An 18457-nucleotide genomic window follows, 5' to 3' on the forward strand; every position below is an offset into this window, starting at 1 on the left:
CCAAATCTACTTACTGTACAATTAACCTCCCCTTAGCAATGATGAAAAAAGTCCTGATGTGCTTTTGTTTCTAAGTGGCTCTACAAAAGTTTTCTCAATTTCTGGGCAGACAGGACTGGGTAAGGAATTGCAAAACAAAGAGAAAAACAACCTTCACCACCTGCAGAGCAGACTTCTTTAAGCTGGGTATAGGAGCTTGTCTGCTCAAGTCCATTTGATGTCAGGGAAGAGACTTCATTGCGGGCAAATTGGAAGGTAAAATATTTAACCAAGTACCAAAATCATAAAAAGGCAGAAGCACAGAGTATGCATGCATTGCCATGGTGACTGTGCAAACCCTCATTCCCATTTGGAGCCAAGGAGGGGCTGCTTTTAAGAAAAGATGTGGATAAAGGAAAGAAACACCAATACACGTTTCCACTGGCAATGCCATCTGTACCTTGCCTCTGCACCTTCTTTGTCACAGAACAGTTCAAAATGTCTTCACAGAACAAAGTAAGAACGTTCCAAACATCCTAAGTGATGACAGAGTTCACTAAAATCCCAGGTGAGGGGATAATCTAACAAAAAAACCTGCAAAAATAACTGCTGGATTTGGGATTTGTACATGGCCACAACTTCCTTTTTTTTTTTCAGCTCTCTGAAAAAACTCAAAAAAATTTGAGTTTACAAAGGATAGAATTTTGATTATTTCCCTCCTTTTGCAAACAAAACGTGCAGTACTTGGATCCAGCACCAACTAACTGCACAAAAAACTTGGGAACGAATGAAAAGATACACGTAGGTGGGCTGGAGAATACAACACTTGTTATTTTCCCCATCCTCCACGTTAGTCACTCTGCTCTGGAAGCCATCAAGACCACGCACCCTGCTAATGCAACCCATCCATTTCCAGCAGACTGGGGAGCACAGGTAAGGCACGTGCTCATCATCTACACTTGCCACTTGCCCTTTTGGGCACAATCAGCCTGTGGGACTAACATGAGGGTCCCAATGCATTCTGACTAGCCAGGAAAGCTAATGTTTCTAATAATCCATAATGCCTTTTCCATCTTCAGTGTTCATTATTACTGAAAAGAGACTGACCTGGAGAAAGGTGCCAGCCCAAACTTTGACAGTGTAAGCAGAAACACTCTGGAGTACAAACACTGCTCAGGTGTAACAAAACAGACAGATAATCCAAACTGCAAATACTTTGACCTGTCATCTGTGGGTGTCACATGAGCTGCATCTCACATACAGTAAAAGCTAAAGAAATACGACAAAGAAAAAGGGGACTTGTGCAATTGACTGCAATAGAATACAATGAACACAAACTCTTCAATAAGACAAAAGTAAAACTGTACCAGACATGCCTAACTTCAAGGGCAGATTCTTTTGATTCTACCGTATAAAAATAATTTCCAGTCATCTGAAACAATTCATACTCACATCCCCCAATCTTTTTCCTCAACTCTCCATAGCAGATCAGGCCATAAAGCTCCAGGGATGATTTTTTCAGCCCTTGAGAAAACACTGAAGAAAAAATAGAGAAGGTACAAGTGAGATGACATCATCCAAAATGCAGATACTCATTTCAGTTCTGTGAAAAGATGAACGATGCACATTTTTAGCAATGAGACAAACACCTCACAGAAGGTAAGACTAAGCAGCTTCTGCAGGATTTAAACAAGCATCCAATTGTCCAATATATAAAACAGAGCTAATCCTGTGGCATCAACCTTACTATCATGACACTGCTTACAATTTCTGAAGAAATTATCCACGTGCTCCCCAGAAACTGCATACAACTCTTTAAGAAGTTGGCCTGAGTTCTCCAGAAGATGCATACTCCACAGGAAAACAAATTGGAGATTTAAGGCAAATTCTAGACTTTATATTTTATCTAAAGAGTTCACTCGTTCAGCTGAAGGAACTTTTTCAACCCCCCCCTTCTTATTAACACACAGAGAAACATTATTATTTCTAACAGATGTGAATATAACAGCACTCAAAGTGTTGTGATGTGTAAATCAGAAGAAAGCATTTATTCTTTTCAAGAATTTGGTGCTCTTGGACTTGCAAGGTTGCTTAACCTCAGAATTCAGACATATATTTTGACCATTATTAAAGGTAAAAAAGGCACAGCACTAATTCTTAAATTACTACAGCCAATGGGATTTGTACCTTATAGGTTCAGGCCCAAGTCTTAACATTATCCAAGAAACAGATGAAGTCCCACCAAGACAACTCTGTTTGCTTATGTTTTCCATACAGCACTACTGTATACTAATGGCTTGGTTCATGTCAGTGTCTTGTCTTGATGTGGAAAACAAACAAAAATACACCTTATGGGAAGTGCTTTAGTTGTGTAAGCCCTTTTTAAGATAACCTAATTTTGCTTCTTCCTGAGATTAAGTTCATAAAGAGACTGTTTTGTACACTATCTTTACATTTATTCAGCTTCTTATTTATTTTTATTAGCACTTAAAGTCCCAGCCATTTCTCACTGAGTCATTTTTAATGTGAGAGGTTATGGCCACAAATTGTAAAGATGAATTTGCTATCCAGACTTGCTGAAGTTAAAAATAATTATTTTAAAGACCAAAACTTTGAACAATGATGACACTATCACAATCTACGCAACTCAGAATACAAGACTAAAATGACAGGAAGGCCCTGGAAATCTTTACTCAAACAAAAGCTAACAATCTTCATAATCCCTTAAAATAGCCAACAGAACTGCACGTTAGTACAATCTATTCACTCTGCAGTAGATTCCTTTAACCACTTGTCAAAGCAGGCTATCCACAAATTGACCTGAATACTCACTGCCCATTACTGGAGAGTAAGCAACTGACAAAAATCAATGACCGCATATTGCTACAAAACACCCCTAGCAGTTCATACAACTTCCCAATTTTGTTTCCATTTAGAATGCTGGGGAAGGAAAGACAGAATGTTAAGTAGGAAACAGAACACAGGAACTCCTGACTAAAGAATTAATGACACGGTTTCAGGCTTATTTAAAGTGTAAATAACCATTTCATCACTCACATCTGTTTCAGACTACTTATTTATTTCTACCTTCCACCGAGAAGTGCAAAGAAGTGCAAGAGTCAGTTTGCTTGATGAAGTCATGCCTGACCAGCTATCATTTAGGCACATGTTCTCTAGGGTGTGTTCCTGAGAACAGAAAGAGAAACTTCCTCAAACCTGCCTTTTCCCCAGCACTAGCACCAGGATCAGCTGTTACTATGGTGTGACTGATAGGCGATGATAAAGAACAGAACTTTTTGAGAAGTGTTTTGCAAAGACGATGAACCTCCCTGTGGTTACGCTCCCAATCATACAAAGTATTCACAACAGATCCTATTCAGTACTTGTTTTCTCATTTCCATCATTTCTACCCTCCGTGATGACTCCAAAAGGTTGGACTCCCATACGGACAAGCCTGGGAGTTCTGCACTAAGCCCACTTCCCTGCATACTAACCATTATCAAAGTCAATGTACTTTGAGATCTTGTGCCAGGTGCGGTAGTAGAAATGGCGGACCTGCTCCTTGTTCTTCACCATGCTTGCTGGCTTGCCTTTCTTCTTGTACTTCAGGGCAATGTTGTTCTGGATAGCTTCAAAGTCCTTCCCATGCTGAAGAACAAATCAAATAAATCCAAACAGTCAAAATCTCTTTTTGTAAGACAACTGAAACAAGCCGAAGGATTTGGGGGTTATTTCTGGGAAGTTAGGTTTCAATGTCAAAATTCAACAGCAAAAGAATGACAGTATTTTCCTTTCCTATATGTAAAATGCATTATGGATGCCAACTATGGATGTCACCTTTTGATTGGGTTGTTTCAAAATAAAATGTACATTACTAGCAACTTTTTCAAAGGACAACTTTACTAAAATGCACTGAGTGGCAGAACTGAAAACACTGACTTTGTCACTCAGCTCTCCTTACCTCCTTCACTACTTTCCCATCTCTTCACTCCTCAGTATACTTCTAACCTGGGACTAATGCTTTGTTTAACAACTTCTACTTACAGGGAATTTCACATTTGAGTTATTAGTGCTACATCTGAGTTTCAAGCAATGAAGGGAAAGTTGGTGGTACCTACAGAAGAAATGCTTTTACGGGAGAAGCTTATTGCCAGGGAAAAATAAAACTAAGATTCTTAAGTGTCCCTTAAAAACCATCCAATCCCTATAAAATCCTTTAAGAACATAAATTACCACTGAACTCCTCATTTCCCAGAATTCAGAAAATGTTGGAGTTGATTTTAATACAACTACAAAATAGGAAAATCTCTTAAATATTAATAGCATTAAAAGAATGGAAGCAGGGAACCAAATTAACAATTCCTCTCAGTGTCAGAAGGACTTGAAGGAAACTGTTCACGTTTGTTGTGTTGACAAAGCTTACGAATCATAACTAACACTTTAAAAAAACAAACCTGTGACCATTCCTTCAGTTTTCACCTTCAGCACATATTTTTATAGCCATAAAGGCTCTTAAATCAGTATTCCTAAAATAACTTTGGGGAAAAAAAAAAAACCAACAAAAAAACAGGAATATATTGCATTCAATATGTGAGACAAGAAGTTAGGTGATCTAACTTTCCTTGTCTCTCAACCCTACCACCAAAATGGTTTTACTCTTTTATCATCAGAGGACTAAATACAGTATTCTGCAACACTTTAAAATAAAACAATTTCTTATTTGCTAATATTAGCATGCGTTGCTTCCAAAAGTTGAGATGGCAACATTGTTTTTTCCTCAGTTGAAAGAGAATCATAATTGAAAATATTATTAAGAGTAACTCACATATTTAGTATAGTATTTAAAAAGAAAAAAAAAAAAAAAAAAAAAAAGGAAAAAAGGAAAAAAGCTTGACTTTGGAAAGGTGCCTTTGATTCACAACTGTTGTATAGCCAACTGCATGGGCACACGTGCACCAAAAAAGTAATATAAGCATACGGGGGGTGCTCCTGCAAAAGCCACTTCAATCAAGCTTGTTCAGCAACACTCACATACCCAATGAAACCACGTAACCTGGTTATTTTCCTCTCCACGCACCTCATACAGTCCCTCAAAGAACGTGTTTTTGTCCTCCGTGCTCCACGACTCCCACTGCCGCCGGACCTTCTTCCCTTCCTCCTTCTCTCCAGCTGAGGAGCCCAGGTTCCTTGCTGCTGACTTGGAATTCCCGCTCGGATTGCTGGGAGGTATTCCTGATGTGCCACCAGATGCACTCCCTCCATTATCTGCCCCTGCAAAAAACCCCAAAGCAACACATGTGAATATTAAACCCACCGGGGATTCATGGATAAGTGAGGAATTTAGCCTACCTGCGAAAATAAAACAATAATCCAAGCTATCCCAGTGACAACAAGTCCCAGCACTTCCTCCCTCCCCAGATTCTGGTGCAACAACTGTAAGAGGGTACAGCAGTGCAAACTTGACTGTACCTTTCTCAGTGGTTGGCACCCCAAAGGACACGATCTGCGGGCAGGGGAACACCAAAAAGCAGAGATCAGCAATCGTGGGATGAGGGTGATAAAGCCCCTGATGCAACTATGAGGAATCACCAGCTTTGCAAGTAGCAGAAAGATTAAAAGGACTGAAGAAATTGGGGAGGAAGCATTATACTGCGTATAATGCAGTAGATCACACTCCCCCAACCCTAACTGAGAAGGAAAACCCTTCTTATCTTTTAAATCACCCCTGAAACAAAGTTCTTTTGAAGATATCATTAAAAACATTGTCAACCAAGTTTAAATGCATTATTCATCCACAACAGAAGCCAAACCAAGCATTTGTGATGTTCTAACAGGTTATGAGAACCCAGAAAACAGAGAGATTTCCCCAAAAGAACACTCTTTTCGTTTCCAAGAGAATCCAACCATTCTCAATAGGCTATACTCCCAAAACACACTTTCCCCCATTTTGCTAAGATGCAGCATTTAAGATTTGGCCACACAGATCAGAGCACCAGTCTACCCTATAAGAAATAATCTTCCAACATTAAACGTCCTCTTCCTACTATCAAAAAAGAATGTATTACTGTTTCCACTTGTCCAGTCACCGTTCCTTACATGGTTTATCTCAAAATAAATTGGTCATTTTAAAGTTAATTTTTCTTTCATTTCCAGGAACCATTTGATCATTTTGAAGACAATTGCTGTCACCACAGGGAAGCACATAAGGGAAAGCATGAAAGAGAATGAGAAAATTCACCTAAAAAAAAAAAGAAAAAAAAAAAAAAAAAAAAAAAAAATCAACCAAAGAACCCCAAGCAAATGAAAAGCTTCTCCATGTCCTAAAGCCCCCTTCTGTGTCTCATAAAATAACTGACAATTGAGCAATTTAATTCTGATACTGTAAAGCCTTCAAAAATGTGAAACCATTGGAAAAATGTGACGTACTGTAATACATGGCTGAGAAGATAAACAGCAGTTTTAAGAGCCAGAATCACTTATTTACTCTGTAAAGGTGAAACTGTTGTATCATAATTAGCATGTCTTTAATATGTTTAATGTCTTTATTAATGATCTGGATGAGGGCATTGGCTGCACCCTCAGTAAGTTTGCAAATGACACCAAAATGGGGGAAGCACTGATCTGCCTGAGGGTAGGAAAGTCCCACAGAACAACTTGGACGGGCTGATTGCTGGGCTGAGGACAGTGGGATGAGGTTCAACCAGACAAGTGCCGGGTCCTGCACTTCGGCCACAACAAGCCCAGACAACACCACAGGCGTGGGGCAGAGCAGCTGGAAGGCTGCGTGCAGGAAATGGACCTGGGGGTGTTGGTCAACGCTCAGCTGAACGTGAGCCAGCAGCGTGCCCAGGTGGCCGAAAAGGCCAACGGCATCCTGGTTGTGTCAGCAACAGTGCAGCCAGCAGGAAGGAGGTGATCGCCCCACTGCACTCAGCCCTGGGGAGGCCGCAGTGCTGTGCTCAGCTCTGGGCCCCTCACTGCAAGAGATCATTCAGCTTTCAACAACAATTCACAGAGACACGGAGATTCCATACTTGGTACCTGAACTATAACCTCCAGAAAGACCACAGATGAGAGAATCAGTGCTTCAGACACTTGTTTGGTAATTCAGTGTCCTTCCTTAGAATTTCAGATACCTTTTTCTGTAGATGAAGACATCTTCACAGTCCTATGGAAAACTAGAATACTTGCAAAAAAAATACAAAGGGATTTAAAGAGTGCAGCTTGAGATCTAACATGAAAATGACACTCAGTGGAACACTGCACATATCACGAGTTGCAGGCAGTACCAGTGTCTTGTCCTGACTGTAGCCACAAGTTCCTCCTTTTCAGCTCCTGGCAGCATCTTAGTGTCTACTCTTCCATTTTCTACCAGCAGCTCCTACCTGCCTGCTGATTCACACCTTCTCCTAGGGATTTTGGAACTTGGCAGAGTCAAGCCCCACTACACTCACGTGTCTCAACATGGAGGCTGGCTCTCTTACTGGCCTTCTTTAGGGTTAGCTGCAAAGTGTGAACTTCTGCAGGAGTCACCAGTCAGCTGCAGGTGGAACAGCTACCAGGAAATACCTTCAGGAGGGAGATGCTAAGTTCACAGACCCGGTGATGTTATTTTGGACTCAATGATCTTTCAGGTCCTTTCCAACCTGAGTGATTCTGTGATTCTATGACTCTTGCACGCCGCAACCAAATCCAGAGTGCAAAACGCTGACTCCCTCTGCAAGGCATGGGATGCAAACACTGACTTGTAACACATCAGCAAGATTCTTTCAAAGCATTTTATCCTTGCTTTGGATTCTATACAAGCCAGTAACGAGGCTGAACTACAGCAAAGTTCAAAAGCACTTCTTGGTAAGGAGTGCTACTAAGAAAGCCACCGCAGAAAATGCTTGACTGTTTTATTCTCACACACCTGCAGCCTTGGCAGTCCTCAGAAATGTGCATCAAAACACTTGCAGCCAACAGAGTTGCATAAAATGCAAATAGTCTTAAACTTTGCAGAACACTTCCGAACTCGTTCTGCTATTCTCATGACAGAGCTCACCTCAAAATGCATTTACTCCTCACTTTTAATTACTGGAAAAAAACAAAAATCCAAACTTTCTTCCTGATCACAAGGTATACAAGTCCCAGTTTTAGCCACATGTCTTTCCAAAGGTAAATAAGACATCATACATCAAGTGACTGCATTGGTAGTGTACAACACAGGAATTTAAGTGAAGCCACTTGCTCTGTGGAAAGACACAACGTACCTGCAGCTGGATCCAATTTGCTCTTCTCTCCAAGAACTGCAGCTTAGAACACAGGCAAGAGAGGGAGAGACTGACATACTCCTGTCAAGTCAGTGCTTCAAACTGAGGACTAACATTTTAACTGGAAAGTGAGCTTCTACACTGCATGTCTCTGTAGTAAACAGCAGAGACTTCTAAGAAGGCCTAGGACAGTTAAAGCCATGGCATACATTCATACCATGTTACACTCATTATGAATTAACATCCAAAGCTTTATAATACAGCACATGAATGCCCTACAGAAATCAAACAGCACAGCTTCTTCCATCTCTTACTATTTAGATTTGCAAAACCCAGATGTAGGGTCAAAGTGGATGCCCCATCCCTGCAGGCATTCGAGGCCAGGCTGGATGTGGCTCTGGGCAGCCTGGGCTGCTGGTTGGCGACCTGCACACAGCAGGGGGTTGGAACTGGATGAACACTGTGGTTCTTTTCAACCCAGGCCATGCTATGATTCTCTGATTTAGCTAAACGCATGTAAACCAACATGTGAGCACACACAAAATTATACCAGTGCTTGCTTTTGTATGGACAGTACACATTTAAGCTATCAGTTGCAGCAGTATCTGAGCTAACCAAGCATCATTGTTAAAAAAACAAAAACAAAAACATTTTCTTTAAATAAGTAAATCTCGTCACTGCCCTGCCTCAAGTAAATCATTCTCTTGCTGTTCCACTAGAAAAAAAAATCCTTAAATAGAATAACACATTGTAAGCATGTATACTGGGCACAGAGCCTGGTGCAGGGTTCCATCTGCACCTGTACCTTGCAGGCACCTTTCAAAGCTCAGTACCTACAGTATAGGGCACATGAAACAAAATCCTCCTGTTGTGGTCTGAGATGAGATACCATGGAGCTCTGGTCCTCAGCCACCTTAAATGGATATGTCAGGGTGGGATGGAAGGAGGGGTATCAGTGGTAAATGAGATGGACAGAATTAAGAACATTAGAACAAGGGGCTGTACAAATAGTTTTTAAAGAGCCATTCATTCCCTAGAGAAATGATAGAGGAACAGTATTTCACTCAAAGGCTAGAACACGTGTAGCACACACATTTGGGAAGATACAGTAAAATCATGTTGTTAAGTACATGTATCAGTTATCCTGGTACATTCAGCCTCTTCACAGGAGGACATACTAACTAATTTAATTCACACACTACAGAACAAGCAACTTTGGTTGGCTGAAGCAAACTACGGAATGCTTTCCAGTGAGGTTTACACAGTGCAAAAAGATGGAATGTTTCAATTCTATTCATGTTTTCAGCAGAGGCTGTTTGTGGTTTTTACTTTTTAAAGAAAACTGCTTATTATACATTTTATGAATAAATCTGGAGTAGCAGCACAACAGATATCTTCAAGCTTCAGCTCATCACCACTACGTTTCGTTAGTGCTTCCTCCTGCCTGCATTCTGCATTCACAAAACAGATGATAACCACAGAAATGAGAACACCCTATGTTAGCTCACAGCAGAGCTACAGCACACAATGGCAAGATTCTACAATTACTTTTGGTAACATGGTGACAACACTCACGTGTGTATTTCCACCACTTACTGCTTCACAGAAAGAAGTCCCCAAACCCACTCTAAAACTGATGCTCAACAACGGCGCAGATTGTTTGCACTGAAGAAGAAAACTCAGAAATCCCTCTTCTTCAGCAACCTTGTAACGGCTGCTTCCTCTTCTTCCTCTTCCTCAATCAACTTCTGTATCTCCAAACTCTCAATCAACTGCCTCCACCATTCCCTTGGGTTCCTTCTCTGGTTTGCTGCAAGTTACTTCAAGACTGACCTCCAAGCATCCGTACTCCAAAAGGAGCGCTCTGTCTGAGCCATGGAACTTGAAATAATTAAGATAGCCAATATTCGAAAATAGAGTAACAATCATTTCCCCCAAATTACACATATTTAGATTCTCATGCAGTGAATTTAATAAACCTTTCAGCAACCAAAATGGTGTGACCTATGCAAGCTCACGTTTTCAAACATTTTCCCTCTATTACAATAATTTCATGCTTTTTTCTCTCCCTCCCCCCCCCCCCCCCCCGAAATAAAACTACAACACAGTACACACAGAACGGGTAAATCAGAATAAAAAATTCAAATAAAATAATCTGCAGCTAATTGTTCTATCGCAGTCATCTGGAAATTAGTATTTTCATGCGTTTTACTTGGAAGGATTTGTGAGTTCTTATAAACCCTCCCAGAACCATAGGAATACAGTAAAGTCAAAACACCAGCAGATGCTGAGTGCATGAAGTCCTCCAGAGTTATGTACACTGAAGCTGACTTCAACAGCAACTTCTTTGCTCCAATAAAGTACTCTAAAAACAGAAGAGCAAAAAAAAAAAAAAAAAAAAAAAAAGGGATGTGACAAACTGAAAATACTGCCACTTTGAAACGGCTTTTAAAGACACAACTAGAACAAACTAATGCCTGCTGGGTAACGACCGTTTGAAAGAAATTAATTTTAACAATCACACTCCTTAATCAAAGGACGGTTATGTTGGAAGGCACCTCACATCCCCCCCAGTCCCACCCCTACCATGGGCAGCCTGCCCCCCCAGATGAGGCTGCCCAGTGTCCCTCCAGGGATGGGACCCCCACTGCCAATAATAGCACTCAAAAGAGATTTCACTTCAGAATACACAGATTCTGAAAGCAGGACCACTTTGATATAACCTGAAGAATTACATACTGTTATTAAAAGATCACAGCAGAAACAAGATCCTGGTTTCAGTGGACCAAATCTAAGCGTGGTCTGAACAGCCCTTCTGACCAAGGTCAGTGTTACCTTTGCACTTATCATGCTGCTTGTGACAAGGAAATCATAAAACACTCAAATTTCTAGGGCTGATACAAAAGATTCAAGCTTTTTACCTTTTTTATACTTTGAGGGGAAGAGAAAGTTGACAGGATAGCAAGTGAAGGGATTTAAGTCTCAACTTTACTGGAAATTTTCAATGTTCAACTGGTTCTCTACTAAAGTCAGCTTAGAGAGACACTTCATCAGGAGTGCACAGCCCTATAAATTCTGATAACACTGGATTAGAGAGAACTCAGACAAACCTGGAAAGCATCTCAGTATGGAGCTCTGCATGTGAAGAACTCAAAGCATGAGGACTGCTCCGAAAGTAATGCCTCCTTCCTCACTGCATTGGCCCACAATGTCAGCCACCTCTTTTGGGGGGATGGCAGCAGAGGCTGAACCTTCCCACCAATACCCCATTACCTTTTGTTGCTGTGTGACAGATGGCAGCAGAGGGGCAGCTTGACAAAAGGGCACCTGACACGAAAGTGCACACGGAGCAAAGGTGTGTCACTGAATTCCTCCACGTGGAAAAACGGCACCCACTGACATTCATCAACACCTGCTGAACACCAATGGAAACTAAACAATGGATGTGAGCACAGAGAGGAGGAGGGTGGCGCATTTCAGCAGTGGGGACAGTGGGGCTGCAATCTGCATGAGCATGACATGCAGCTCTTGCTCATCACTGGCAAAAGTGCACCACCAACAGAGGTAACGATGCTGAAAAATGGTGTTTGGTTTTTTGTTAGCTGAGAACATGCTCTATCAAACAGTGCCACTCTGTTCTTTGGATCTATTTCAGTTTCCATTTGAAATTATTAGGAGGCATTACTTTTGGAGCAACCTACGTAGAGAGGACCCCACTGCACAGGTCTGTTCTCCAACAGCTGGCAGTTACAATCCTTCCCATGTGACGGAAATCAGCTTTCAGACATTCACATCCAAGCCAGGCAAAGACATGGCTGGTTTTACAATTCAAGAAGGGAAACTACAGTTGTCATTCTACCAATGACCGTCACTCCCAACAATTTAAGAAAGTCTCCCCAAACCTGACAGTGTAGTCAAGCACAGCAATTACCAGTCTATGACCATCTACTGAAATAAGATGGCCTATTTTGTATATAGTTTTATGATGGCTCTTTTGGAATTTGAACTGCAAAATAAACTCAAGTTCATTCTTAGCTGCGTTTTAACCCAGGAAGAATTACTCTGCTCCTCTAAAATCATAAATTGAGTATTTATGTACAAATGTAAATATACACATGAACAAATTATGTCATCTTTGTGCATGTGTGCATTCACTTTCAGAGCGAAGAAGTAATTTCAAATGCATACAATGCACTTGTCCATGATGGACAATACACTCCACAAATAAACATCTCCTCCCATTTAATATCACTTACAACCCTTGAAATAATTGTCTGTAGCTAAGCACTCCTGGGTATTCCATCTGTTTGTTTATTTGGTTTAATGCAGCTGGGAGAAAAAATTACGCAGCCCTTTCTGCTCTATCTTCCAACAGCACACACAAGAAGACCTTCACTTAAAAAAGTTCAATGTCTTAAAGCAGACTTACTAAGAATCCCTCAGCCAATCATATAAACCGACTGACCTGACAACTGAGCTCAGGGTTTTTTCATTATATGGCAATAACTAAAACACCACCATGTGCAAAGGGCTGCTTTCCGCCCATAACACAAAACTATAGCAATTCTTAATGCTCACCTATTGCCCAGCATGCACATAGCACTGCAGCGGACTGAAAAAGTGAGGTAATGCCCAATATGCATTTGAGCTGCAGTTTGATTTTGTTTCAGCGGACAAGAATAAAACTCGGCTATTTCTAGTCTTAAAGAAACCTGCAAGTGTTATTTTCCTCTCAAAATGTATCAGAAATTAATATTTGAGTACTTTCGGACAAGGTACCCAAGATTAATGTCAAGCACCGCACAGTTACAGCGCCAGGTGTTGGCCGGGGAGAGCCGAGCACACACAATAGCACCAAAGACTCACATGGCCTCGCTGCCTCCCAGCTACTTCAGAAACAAACAGCTCTGACTAAAAGTCACACTCTCATCCTCAGTGCTGAGGCAGGAAAGCCTATATATGTGTGTACGTATGCATGCAGGCACGTATGTGCATGTACACAGATGTGTGCGATGAAACCTTAAAAGAGAAAAACAACAACAACAAACAAACAAACCAAACAACAAAAACCCACCCTCAAATTGTATGGAACTGCCCCCAGCTGCTCTAGAGAATACAGCGAGGGCGACTCACAAACCTTTGGAAACAAACAGTTCAAAACGTGTGCCTCAAAGACGCTTCCGAAATAGTTCCATGGTTAAAATAGTCACAGAAATCATTGGGGAAAATCAGCAGCATATCAGGGTTTACTTTTCCCCCCATTTATTAAACTATCACCCACTGAATTTCTTATTATTCAGTGACAGAGTTCAGGGCGCAGCCATCTGATTACACAGCTTGTTAGAGTCTAATTTCCTAATGAAAAATACAGAAATTTCCTAAAACTCAAGTGATGAAACACAAGAAGGAATGGAAGGACTGCTCCAATAATGGAATTTTCCTCTTCCACATACAAACCCAGCCCACCCCCACTCCCCCACCCCCCTTTTTTGGGAACAGGACAGTGGGCAGCAGAGAAGTTGAAGCCTTGGGACACAAAGAAGATTTCAGCTGCTGTGAGAAACAGGCCCCACAGCTCCTTCCCCAAAACCAAACAAAAGATGGCATCTGCAGGAAGAGAATGACAACCCCCATACACACAGGTGGCCCATCCACACCCCACCCCCCTGCGGGTTCTGGGGGGTGCCAAAATACAGTACCTTTGCCTTTTACAGCAGCACTGCTCCCAACTGAAGAGGATGCCTGGGAATCCTTCTTCAGCCTCTTGCTCTGAGGTCTGACACTGGACCTGAGAAAATGATGCTGGTCCTGGCTGTGGGAGGGCTGGAGGACAGCCGGGGCCTGGGCTAAGCTGGGGTTCGGCGGGGGGCTGCTGGTAGTGTTGCTGTTGATGATCTTCTCTTCTTTCTTTGTGCCGCTGCTGCCTGGAGCTGCCTCTCCTCCTCCTCCTGCCCCTTCTTCTTCCAGGGATTCCTCATCTCCTCCTGCTCTCTTGCCCAGCTTTTTCACCCCTTCCTCCCCGCCGCTCTCGCCCAGTTTCACTGTCATCCTGTTGGGGAGGAGAAAAAGAAAGGAGAGAGACATAAAGTCAGGCCGGGGAGCCCCCCAGAGAGGGGCAGAAACCCCTGGGCTGAGAGGGGAGAAGTTTAGCTGCAGAAATTCCTCTCAACATGGCCGCCGTTGTTTGTTACTAAATCCCCTTTCGTTTGCTGTCCCGACCCAACAACCTGTGCCGAGGGCGGGAGGGGAGAGTTCCGCGGGAACCCCCCGAAACCGGCCCAAAAGGCGGCGGGGCTCCCCCGGCGATCCCCCCGGCACCCCCCGGAGGGCTCCGGGCCGCCTTCAGAGGAGAAATCGCCGAGGCGAACTCGGGCGCTGGAAGCGCTCGGCAGGCGGCGAGGGAGGCAGCGCCGGGCCCGGCGGAGCGGGGCAGAGCGGTCGGGCCGGCCCGGGGCTCGGCCCCATCCCACCCCCCCGACGGCTCCGGGAGCTCCGGGGGGGCTCCTCGCCCTCCTCACCGTGGGGCCGAGCCGGCCCGGCCCGCCGCGGGGGGGGGCTCCATGCTCCTCGATGCGGCGGCGGCGGCTTCTCCTCCTCCCTGTGTGTGTGTGCGGCTGGGGCTGGGACTGGCCGCGGCGACCAAGATTTCCAGCTCCCCTCCGCCCCCACCCCGCACCTCCCCGGGGCCGCGCTCCACCCGGGGGGCTCCGGGCACGGCCGGTCCCACCGCCTCTGCGGGGAGCATCGCCCGGCCGCGGTTCTCCCGTCAGCGACGGCCGGGCCGGGCCCGGGTCCGCCTCGTCCGCGTCTGCCCGCGATGCCCGGCGGCGGCGGAGGGACCCCCGCATCAATGCGCCCCGGGGCCGCCACGGAGCCCCGCCGCCTCCACGCCGCGCTCGGGAACCGCGGCCTCAGGGAGCTGCGCGCGGTTATCTGCCCGGGGATGGGGCTTCGAGGGGCACCCGGGTGAGCCTCCACCTCAAAACGTGCCCGCTGCACTGCAAGCTGTACCTGGAGCACAGCACCCGATGTGGGCGCCCAAAGGCGCTCACAGACCCACTGCCTACTGAAACCCAAGGTTTTGGAGAGAGCGTGGTGGGCACCTCCTGAAGTCCACCTGGAAGGAAGGCCGTCCAGCAGCAGCGGGAGAACAACGCCCGCATTGTGGCTCCCCATGGCAGCAGCAGAGCCAACTTCAGAGCCAACTTCAAGCATGGGCAAAGAGATGCTCACAAGAGAAGGAAACTCAAAACGTCACCCATGGAGCAGTGGCATTACTGCGCATTGGGCCAACATCATAAAAACGCGCTTTAAAGTGCACCAGGTGCATCACCTGCCTGTGACATGGGAGTGTGTGTGCCTGCAGGTCGTGGCACGTGCTCCTGTGACTGAAGCGAAGCTTTTTCCTCTAACATCTCCCAGCCGAAGCACTGCGCCCAGCAGCCCAGAAGGATGCTGGGCAATGTTCCATTCTTCACAGTAGGTACCATATGCTGGTGTGAACCACAAATCTAAACCCACGTTAAAACTTCCATACTGAAATTTCACACCAAACCCTGACGAAGCCCTGATTACCCACACAAAGACTTCTCCAGACGACTAAACCACGATGCTTTCAGTTGTTAGAATAACAGAAATCTTACAACTCTGACAGCCCGTGCTCAGACGTCCTCTTCAGCAGGGCAGGATCTGACCCCACCCTCAGCTCCACGGCCACAGACTGGGCGCTGCACCCCAGCACCAGGGCAGGAGAGTTCCCCTCCCTTTAGCGAGTCCTCGAGGCAAAGCAGCCATCCCCGGCCGTCTCCCCGCTCCCGCCAGCCCTCCGGCCGGGCTCACCCCGCTGCATCCCCTCCCTTCTCGCCCAACGCCACTTTCCCTTTCTCTCTCCACCCGGAACACTCCCGTCCTGCCATCACGGGCCCCGCACCGCACCGCCCCGCAGCCCGGCCGCTCTCCCCGCACGGTCGCCGGTGCTCGAGCATTCGGCCCCGGGGACAGGAGAGACCCGGGGTCCCCGCCCGCCCGGCCCGCAGCGTTACCTGCCGCATCAACGCCGCCGCGCAGCCTCCGCGCTCCAGCTCTCCCTGCGGCGGCCGCTCCGGCTCCCCCGGCCCCAGGCACCCCCAGGCCGCACCTCGCAGCTGCCAGCTCGGGGGGAGGCCGGCGCGCCCCGCGACCCCCGCGGCCTCCAGCGGCCCTCCCGACGCTGCCGGCGGGAGCGGCAGCGCTTCCCGACCGGACAGCCGACCTCTCGTCCCCGGTTCCCCCGCAACCGCGGCGCCGCCGGCCGGAGCCGCGGCTCCCTGGCGCCCAGGCTCGGCCCTTACGCGGGCCGCGATGGGTCCGGGCCGCCGCGGCTCCGCTTCCTCGTCAGCCTGCGCCGGGCCGAGGGGGCGGGGCGCGGCGCGCGAGCCCCGCTAGGCGCGCCGCGGCACGCCCCTCCCGCGACCCCAAACAAACCGTCGCATTGGTTGACGGCACGCGGGAGCGAGGCGGGGGGCGGGGACTCAGCCTGGACTCCGACCAATGAAAGCGCGGCGCGGGGCGGGTGACGACAACTTTACGCACAGGAAGAGGTGGCAGCCGGCGTCCGTCTGGGGGCGGGACGATTCCCAAGATCTGGCTGTCGATTGGCTGAAAGGTAACCAATTGAGAGCGCTATCGTTGGAGGCCTTGGGCATGCTCTCGAATATCATTGGCCGGCGGGGTGTTGCTTTGCGTGCGGCGTTGTAGTCACTGCCCGCCAGGGAGAGCAGCGTTTGTAGTTGGAGAGAGGACAGAGAGAGAGGTTGGGTTGGGTTGAGTTGGGTTGGGTTGAGTTGGGTTGAGTTGGGTTGGGTTGAGTTGGGTTGGGTTGAGTTGAGTTGAGTTGATGAGGCACTGGCTGGTGCACTCTTCTTAGCAATTAACAGCTTTAATCAGCCCATTCTTTTTCCTTAGTGTTGAAAATGAAATGCATAAACTGACAGATGTGGAATCTGTAGGAAACGTTTATCACTTTCAGGGCTTCCAATTTAATTCGTGTGAAGTTCTCAGCGTCTCCAGAATGAAGGAAGCATTACTCAGTGATGTACAAAATTTAAGAGGGGTTTAATTTCATTTGCTGTGTTGGCCTGCTTTCCAGTGACTGCAGCATATAAGCGGTGATTTCTTGTTAATGGCTAGCTAAAACAATTTCCAAATCTTAGCACAAGTACCGTGCAGATTTTTCCCCCAGCAGCTGTTGGTAAATGATGTGTGGAAAGGATACCCTCTTAGAAAAATTTCCTGGGTCTCACTGTAGGAAAAGCTGTTTTATTCCTGTTCATTCAAGGAAAATTGTCACAAGCAGGTGATCGTCCCACTGCACTCAGTTCTGGAGTGGCCGCAGTGCTGTGCTCAGCTCTGGGCTCCTCACTGCAAGACAAGACAGCAAGGCCCTGCAGCGTGTCCAGAGAGGGACATGGAGCTGTGAGGGTTCTGGAGCACGAGGCTGAGGAAATGGGATGGTTCCATCTGGAGAAAAGGAACTCAGGGGACCTTATTGCTCTCAACAACTCCCTGGAAGGAGGCTGTGGGGAGGCAGGGGTCAGCCTCTGCTCCCAGGTAATAGCGATAGGATGAGAGGTAATGGCTTTGAGTTGTGCCAGGGGAGGTTCAGGTTGGATATTAGGAAAAATTTCTTCTCAGTAAGAGGTGAGGTAATGGCACTGCCACCCAGGTGGTGGTGTCACCGTCCCCAGAGGTGTGCAAGAGGTGTGGAGATGTGGCACTGAGGGGTGTTGTCAATGGGCGCAGTGTGATGGGCTGGTGGTTGGACTTGGTGATCTTAGAGGGCTTTTGCAATTGTACTGATTCTATGATTCTAAGCTATAGTGCAGAAATCTGCGGCTTAACAATCTGACCTTCAGAATGGCAGGTGAACTGTGGCTGTTCAGGCCCCCCTGGCGTTGCAAGTAACCATCTTATGATGTTAAATTCAAGCATGCCTTCACCTTTATCATCTTCTATATATACGCTCTAAAGCACAGCTATGAGTAACAAGTTTATTGTTAGAAATTTGTAAACGCAGAAGAGCCAGCTTTTGTCACAACTGCAGAGGTTTGTGTTTTAATCCACTCCTTAATTAGCTTGTAGAGAGTATTTTTTTTAGTCTTATTATAATGTAGCTTGAGATCATATGGCTTGTATCAAGTATTTTTGCCACTTGGTTTAACCACAAGCAAATTTAACCACGTTGTCAG

General features: G+C 46.0%; 1 protein-coding gene across 1 annotated transcript in view; it reads right to left on the reverse strand.

Moving 5' to 3' along the window:
* The window catches only part of CRAMP1 (cramped chromatin regulator homolog 1), a gene marked incomplete at both ends in the record, with an annotated part of 38411 nt that extends 23618 nt beyond the window's left edge, over nucleotides 1-14793 (reverse strand). The window contains 5 exons of the mRNA XM_079542690.1: nucleotides 1432-1515; nucleotides 3474-3627; nucleotides 5057-5250; nucleotides 13931-14280; nucleotides 14750-14793. Of these exons, the coding sequence (XP_079398816.1) occupies nucleotides 1432-1515; nucleotides 3474-3627; nucleotides 5057-5250; nucleotides 13931-14280; nucleotides 14750-14793 (826 nt within the window). The remainder of the gene's footprint in view (nucleotides 1-1431; nucleotides 1516-3473; nucleotides 3628-5056; nucleotides 5251-13930; nucleotides 14281-14749) is intronic.
* Nucleotides 14794-18457: the final 3664 nt, after the last annotated feature.

This window comes from Tetrao urogallus (assembly GCF_951394365.1).
Source record: "Tetrao urogallus genome assembly, chromosome: 15".
NCBI lineage: Eukaryota > Metazoa > Chordata > Aves > Galliformes > Phasianidae > Tetrao > Tetrao urogallus.